Genomic DNA, 7,633 nt, shown 5'->3' on the forward strand with positions numbered 1-7,633 from the left:
ACAAAATTTCAGTTTCAACATTTAACATGTTGTCTTTGGTCTGCTTTCAATTAAATATAGATTTCTAATTTAAAAATCATTGCATTCTGTCTTTATTTACATTTTATATAACTTGTTTGGAAAGGGGGTTGTAGGTATGAGAACAGTGAGTGCTGTGTACACCCACCCATGTCATGAAAGGCCTTGAGAGCCTCGCTGGTGTCCAACACTCGGAGGATGAACCACAGAAGAGGCTCCGACAGCTGACAGGTGGAGAGAGACCCCTGAAGAACAGACCACAATAATACCACATGAAAGATTTGTTCTCTGTGTGTGTTAAAAAGCATTTGAATATCAAAGCTCAAACACCTGCCGCTCACCTGTCTGCCCATGTAGCCACAGGCCATGTACGTGAGGATGGGCTGTAACATGACCTGCACCGAGGTGGCCCTCTTGCTGAGGGTAGTGAGGATGGTGAACAGACCGTCGCCCACCGAGATGGCGTCCAGCCCGCCGTGGAAGTTCTCGTGTTTGGTGAGGTGGAGACCGCTGGCTCCTGGAGAACACACAGAACCGTCAGCTCGCAGCGGAGGTGACTTATCCTCCACTTTGTCTGTTGGAACCAGTAATCATATGTCAACTGCCCATGTCGGCTAATGTTAAAAATGAAGCTGCAGTTACTCTACATATGAGTATTTATCATCATGCCATAAGAGCCATATTATAGCTGCTGGTCTTTCTCTGTTTCAGGATGCACTGCACACGTGGCTGATTCAGAACATAATCACACATAATTATAGTGCAGCTCTCTTCATATACAGGCTGCCCATCCGGCTACATAAAATCACTGGGTTTAACTCAGCTACATCAAAAGAACAAATCAAAGCATTCATTTTAGCTCTCTCTGTTTCACCAGGTAGTGAGGTAAACATGTGGCATCCTAAAGCTCCACCAGCAGCTGGTAGTGTGTACGAGACGCTGCTGAGGGTGCCTGAGATCTGTGTCCTGAAACGTGTGAGTGAACCTGAACCAGAGCTACAGGTGATGATCTGAAATATGCTTCAGCTGATACTTCTTACCGATGATCATGGCCATGGCGCTGCTGTTGCACTGGCCCAGCGCTGACAGTATCTGGCTCATGATCTGCTGATTGGCCAACACCAGGTCGGCCACGCCTGCAGGAGGACCCTGACTGGACACCGACCCGCCGGCCACGCTGTCTTTGCTGCCGCAGACCTTCTCCTCATCGGACACGCTGCTGTCCGCTGCTCCGCTGGCAGCCGACAGCAGCCGCCCGCTGAACTCTCTGTCCCCCGACAGAGGCAGCTGCACCAGCACGTTGACCAGCTTCAGGAGGTCGAACATCAGCTGGTCGCGGGTGGTCTCTCCACACACGGCTTTGGCATCTCCCGGACGGATGATGTTGGCGAACAGACCGCCAAAACAAGCACGGGCCCCCACCGAGCTGTCGGAGCCGCTGCGGGACACCACCTTGTCCGAGCAGGTGATGTAGTGGTGGACTAAAAAGGTGATGGACTCGATGACGGAGGAGATGGTGGACACCGACACCACCTCGAAGTTCTGCTCTAGAGTGAACTCCAGCAGCTTCACCTGGGCGTCCAGTGGACCCTGGCCCGCCTGGAACGGACCCCTGTGGCATCAAATCAACCGTTAGTTCCAGGACTCATGGTTTCATTAGCCCTGTAATACGCAAACAACGCGGACTGAAGATGAAGAAAGGCGTACCTCTCCGTAGACAGGATGTGCATGAGCTTGAGCAGGAACTCGCTGAACATCTGGGGACAGGTGGAGGACAGGTGGACCTGCAGGCGGCTCAGGAACTCATGCATGGCCTGGGTGGCGGTGGGTCCCACCTGAGAGCTGTGCTGGCTCGTCCCGTTGTTGCTGGTGCCCGACAGGAAGCGCACCAACACGTGCACCAGGGTGGGCTCAGACACCATCTGCTGAGCTGTGCTCTCCTGAGAGCTCAAACCGCTGCTGGAGGCTGCAGGTTCAAACACAGAGTTCATCTGAGTCACTCAGAGAGCAGAGCCACGACAGCTTCTCTCTGCTTCGTACTCACACACACTTTGGACCCTGAATTCTTTGGCCCTCAGTTATTTCAGCACACAATGAAGAGACTTAAATGTTCTCTGACAAGCTGATCCACCACAGTTTGTCCTCTTATTGTTGAAGGTAGTGTGGCTTATTGTCCGGGATCATGAAACTTTGAGCATCATCTAATCTCCACGTTACATTCAGGGATGCTCTGACACCCAAAGTTATCTACAAACGTCAAATCTTTAAACAGCCAATAAACATATTTAGTAAAATAATATAAGAAAATGTAAATCTGGAACAGATTCGTGAGACATGAAGGTTGGTGGCTGTAACTAATATCTATTTGTATTACTCATTATTAGATTGTTTTCTTGATTGATCGTTTTCTGTGACTGAAAACGGTTTTAAATAATATTAATAATACACTGTTTGATTCATTGATGAAGCAACTAATTATTGTAGTTGTAAAAATGATGGACACATCAGCACGACATCAAAACTCAAAGTATAATAGAGGTGTTGTTGTGCTGATATTTGGTGAAGTTTCATAGTTTCAGTTGAACTAGACCTTCTGTCCATGTGACCTGCAGCCTACATGGAAACACGGTCACCATTCAAGTCTTCACACAGCAGACAGAAGGACAGAGAAGAGAGGACTGACCGCAGGCCGGCATGTTGGTCATCAGGGTGAGAGAATGCAGCACCAGACACCATGTCCTCAGGGAGGTGTTGGGATACCAGGCCAGCACGGTGAGGAAGCTGCTGATGGAGGCTGAGCAGACAGAAGGAACACTGAGTGAGGCTGAACACAGGGAGGCTCTCTAGGTTAGGTTAGGTAGTTACTTTATTAATCCCCGAGGGGACATTTTTTCGCTACAGCAGCATACAGAACCAATAAGATAATAACAGAATAATAGAAAAGCAATAAAATAGCAGTAAATAGCAGTAAACTACATGGCAGGTGTGTGTGTGTGTGTGTGTGTGTGTGTGTGTGTGTGTGTGTGTGTGTGTGTGTGTGTGTGTGTGTGTGTGTGTGTGTGTGTGTGTGTGTGTGTGTGTGTGTGTGTGTGTGTGTGTGTGTGTGTGTGTGCGTGCGTGCGCGTGAGGAGTCCTGACCCTGGTTCAGCGGGATGGTCGGCACTCGGCTGGCGTTGAACAGAAAGATGTCCGACCCGCTCTCTTCACTGCCACTAGAACACGTGTTGAGACTGAGGGTCAACCACAGCTGCAGCAGGGACTCCAGCTGAGAGCACAGACAGCACGGTTCAGTGGTCACATCCAGATCACTCAGACATAATCCCTTACACAGGTGAACTGTTTAAGTCCTCTACAGATAATATGTTAACAGGTGAACTGTTTAAGTCCTGTCTCTGGACCTGTAGTGAAGCTCACCTGTACATGGTGGACCTGCAGCATGGAGAAGAGCTTGTTAAAGCAGGCACTGAGGATGGGGATGGATGAGGGCTGGACCATCAGGCTGCTGCCTGGAGGAGAGCCTCCACCATGCAGAGCTCTCAGCAGGGAGTCATCAGTCCCGTTGGAGGCCTGGCTCACTGGAAGGCACACAGAACACACATCTTACAGCCGTGACATTTACTGACACTGAAGACAGAACCGATGTGTGGGTTGCTGAGCACCGGTTGTGTTACGTCAAAGAAGAATTCCCTGCTGTAGTAGGTGCTGTGTGTTTACCTGTGGATGAGGTTGAAGTGAGGGCCTGTAGAATGGAGTCAGCCTGCAGTGTGGCCATCATTTTGAGCATCAGCTCGGCCTGCTGCTCCAGGCCCACTTCCAGCCGGGCGTCCAGTGCTGTGAAACATTGAGGCAGGAGGTCAGAGGTAAAGAAAAATCCCCGGTTGAAGTATTGGAGAGGAGAACATGTTTAGGCGTTTGCTTACCTTGTGACACGGAGACCGACAGACCCTGTGACCCCGGCTTTTCAGCAGCTACCGGAGGTTTGGACACTGGGATACCAACCCCTCCGATATAGGGGTTGTACCCGTACGTGCCGTAGTCAGCGCCCCAGTAGTCATACCAGGTGCTGCTTATCGGCTGAGGGAAAGTTAGAAGAAGGCGTGACAGACATGAGAGGATTAGACGGTCCTTCATACATTCACTTTTAAATCCAACATTCACTTTTAAATCCAACACTTTTCATTTAGTGGTTCACAGTAACTGCTGCTTCAACAGAGAGAACAAAGCAGACAAATTCACTTTACTTTAGTTCACTTAAACATTCAGCCTGAAGTTTCTACATCAGTACAAGTTGTTCTGTGTGACGCTAACAGTACTTTTACAGCAGTTTAAGTCCCCTTTAAACATGAATTAAACACTGATGGAGTCATGATTTAAACCTAATTTGTAAGGTCAGGTGACTAACAGTGAAAGCGAGGAAGTTTAAAGAATCTGTTCGTTAAAAGCTTTATCAGGATCTAAGTTTGGACTTCAGCTGCATCCATAGCAGCAGTTATTATCACTGTCATTAATCTACTGTTTAAAATAATATAAAATGGAAAAACAAAACCTCGGTAGGGAGGTGACTTTAGCGAAGACATCAAATGGATTCAAAAAAAATAAAGCTAATTTTAGAATTTATGAAGCTGCTGTAGTCAAATATTTGACACCGAGTTATTCAGTTGTCAGAAAAGTTTTTATAAAAATGTGAACTGTTGTATAATTATGAGAAGCCGTCATATCATAAAATACGCTGCAATTTTTATTTCAAATATTTTAAGACTTATGTAATTCTGCACACACAAAAGATACATAATATACCTTCTTTTTTTTTTAACAATTACTGAAGTTTTTCTTTGTAAAATTTTAACTTATATGACTTTCTCATAAAAAATAAATGAAAAAAACCTCATCTTCAGCTATTGGAACCGCAAATTAAATTATGACTTTATTGTTAAAATCACTTTTTTCACTTTATTGTTAAAATATTGTCTTTTCTTCTAAAATCCCAGGTTTATCGCATATTACAGTTTTTTTTCAGAATAAAAATTAGTGAAATGTTGTAATTAATTTCCTGTCGGAAAATAAACCTATTTTAGAGTATTTGTCTTGACTTGCTCCCTGTTAAAACATCATCTCTTTATTGTCCAGTCCTGTCTGACATGTTGAGCTGTCATAGTTGCTGTAGCTGCGTAACAGCGGAGTCCTCACATGAATAGACATCCCAGTCATCACAGAGAATTACAGAGAAAAGATGATGAAATACGAGGAAGACATACCTTAAACACTTTGGCAGCGAGTGGATCTTTTTCCAAATCAATATCTAAAGGATCAATATCAACATCCATCAGGTCTTGTAGCAAGTCAAAGTCTATGTCTTTATCTTTTTCCAAAGATGACAGAGGTGGAGCACCTTTGGACAATGAAAACAGCTTTAATATTGCCAAGCAAGCACACTAGAAAAACACACAGGCAAGAGACTCGTTCTTTAGCACGTTACTGGGCAATTTTAACGCCGATCCAGCCAACACTGTACTCCTATACTTCCTGTTGGAGGGAGAGTACAGACACTGACCCAGTGCGGGTCACTGGTCCAGTGGAACACCACCACAGACCCAGTGAGGGTCACTGGTCCAGTGGAACACCACCAGTGCAAGTCAAACAGCAAACAGGGTCCACATCCATGTGTCTGAACTCCCACTGCAAGAGGTACCGCTGACACGACAACCAGTCAGAATGAATAATAATAATCATCATCATCATCATAATGTGGAGAAAAATGTTAAACATGCAACTGTGAAGAAAAGGGAACATGTAGCCACACACATACTTTCTATTGTGGAGATATCAACTGTGTGTTGGTGTGTATGTTGTTGTTGTGGGAGGTGTGTGAGTTGGTGTCAATTGTGTGTATGTATGTGTGTGTGTGTGTGTGTGTGTGTGTGTGTGTGTGTGTGTGTGTGTGTGTGTGTGTGTGTGTGTGTGTGTGTGTGTAGGAGAGAGGACGGGGTAACCCACGCACTTTGGAACATTGAGGAGGTCCCGGTTGTACCTGCGATGATATCTGGCACCAGGGCCTCATCGATGCTCTCCACCAGGGGGACGGGTGCCGGCTGGGCCAGCGAGTCGTCCGAGTCCACCCCCGCTGAGGAGGACGACGCCCCGGCCTCCTCGCCCACCACCACTTCATCCATGATGTCCAGGGAGCCCGGAGACAGGAGCTCACCTGACGGGACCACAGGTGTACACTCAAACACAGCAAACAGGAACAACGTGGACCCGAGGGTAAAAACAACGAAACACAACATTACACAGCCCCTCCAGGATTCTTCTGACTTTTTTCGTGATTGTTACGATGGAAAATGTTTCATTGTGGCGGATTTTCTGAAAAATTGTGGTAACATTTTTAAAATTTTAAGTGAGGTTCTTTTTTGCATAAAATTGCGGTAATTAGAAAAAAAGTGCAATTCGAGTAGGAAAAATTGTTTTAACATGAGACAGTTGTAAAATGTTAAAAACACAAGTCCACGGATATCTTTGTCCATCAGATATCGTTGTTCGTCAGATATCGTCGTTTGTCAGATATCGTCGTTTGTCAGATATCGTCGTTCGTCAGATATCTTTGTCCGTCAAATATCGTTGTTCTTCAGATATCGTTGTCCGTCAGATATCTGTGTCCGTCAGATATCTGTGTCCGTCAGATATCTGTGTCCGTCAGATATCTGTGTCCGTCAGATATCTGTGTCCGTCAGATATCTGTGTCCGTCAGATGTCGTCGTTCGTCAGATATCTGTGTCCGTCAGATATCTGTGTCCGTCAGATGTCGTCGTTCGTCAGATATCTTTGTTCGTCAGATATCTTTGTTCCAACCAGACTGAGCTAGCTGATCAGTTTAGTGTTTCTATGTTCTGTATTTATTCAGTTGGAGACTAGAAATCCTCTCTGTTGCTAGGTGGTTGCTAGGGGTCCGACTACTTCCTGGAGTAGGAAACATTACGTACGTTACATAAGAGTCTACTGAGTGTTTTCCAGTTGTTAGTCATACGCCATGTGTTGCCATGGAAATGGAGATCAATAACAAAAAGTTTTATATTTTGCGTGTGAATTGCTCCACAATATGAACACATTTAGGTGTCATGTTTTATTTAGATGGAACCTGGTTGTATGATCTCAGTATTACATGCTGCTAAACAGATGAACCCACCTGCCAGTATGTCCTGCAGCATGCAGGTGAGGGAGTACTGGGCCCAGGCGCCCCCCCAGGAGATGTCCCCCCGGTTGAAGTCGGTCCCCACCAGCAGCAGCAGCAGGCGCTCCAGCTGCTGCTCCGACACCACCTCACACAGGTGGATTGTGGGTCTGGTTGCGTTGGCTATCCGAGCGAGAACCTGGATTTCCGACAGAAGGATTTATGAACGGTTCCGTACAGAAATGAGGAAGTCCAGGTCCCCGGTGTGTTAAATACCTTGCACACGAAGAGCAGCAGGTCGGCGTGGCAGGTGAAGTCCATGGAGAGCAGGAAGAGCGCCAGCTTCTGCACCACCGAGATGCAGCGCTCGTGGGACAGCGTAAAGGGCAGCGGCTCCACCTCCGGGGCTTCTTTGGCTGTGGTGGACTCGGTGTCCAACGTGGAGCGGGG

At 46.7% G+C, this 7,633-nt stretch overlaps 1 protein-coding gene across 9 annotated transcripts in view; it reads right to left on the reverse strand.

The window, feature by feature from the left end:
• birc6 (baculoviral IAP repeat containing 6) overlaps positions 1-7,633 on the reverse strand; it is a 94,729-nt gene that overhangs the window by 48,657 nt on the left and 38,439 nt on the right. For 5 of the 9 annotated variants that reach the window (XM_069722454.1, XM_069722448.1, XM_069722447.1 and 2 more), the window contains exons 35-47: positions 7,460-7,633; positions 7,199-7,382; positions 6,017-6,220; positions 5,274-5,407; positions 3,939-4,092; positions 3,733-3,849; positions 3,433-3,593; positions 3,157-3,283; positions 2,702-2,812; positions 1,726-1,984; positions 1,059-1,630; positions 360-592; positions 167-263 (exon numbers count right to left, since the gene is read on the reverse strand). The exon at positions 7,460-7,633 is cut by the window's right edge and continues 42 nt beyond it. In XM_069722454.1, coding sequence (XP_069578555.1) covers positions 167-263; positions 360-592; positions 1,059-1,630; positions 1,726-1,984; positions 2,702-2,812; positions 3,157-3,283; positions 3,433-3,593; positions 3,733-3,849; positions 3,939-4,092; positions 5,274-5,407; positions 6,017-6,220; positions 7,199-7,382; positions 7,460-7,633 — 2,527 coding nt within the window. The remainder of the gene's footprint in view (positions 1-166; positions 264-359; positions 593-1,058; positions 1,631-1,725; positions 1,985-2,701; positions 2,813-3,156; positions 3,284-3,432; positions 3,594-3,732; positions 3,850-3,938; positions 4,093-5,273; positions 5,408-6,016; positions 6,221-7,198; positions 7,383-7,459) is intronic. The other 4 variants (XM_069722453.1, XM_069722451.1, XM_069722455.1 and 1 more) reach the window with 3 other exon arrangements.

Source organism: Brachyistius frenatus, unplaced genomic scaffold, assembly GCF_029030835.1.
Source record: "Brachyistius frenatus isolate BFR_SWC_R1_liver_20210118 unplaced genomic scaffold, ASM2903083v1 Contig_292, whole genome shotgun sequence".
NCBI lineage: Eukaryota > Metazoa > Chordata > Actinopteri > Embiotocidae > Brachyistius > Brachyistius frenatus.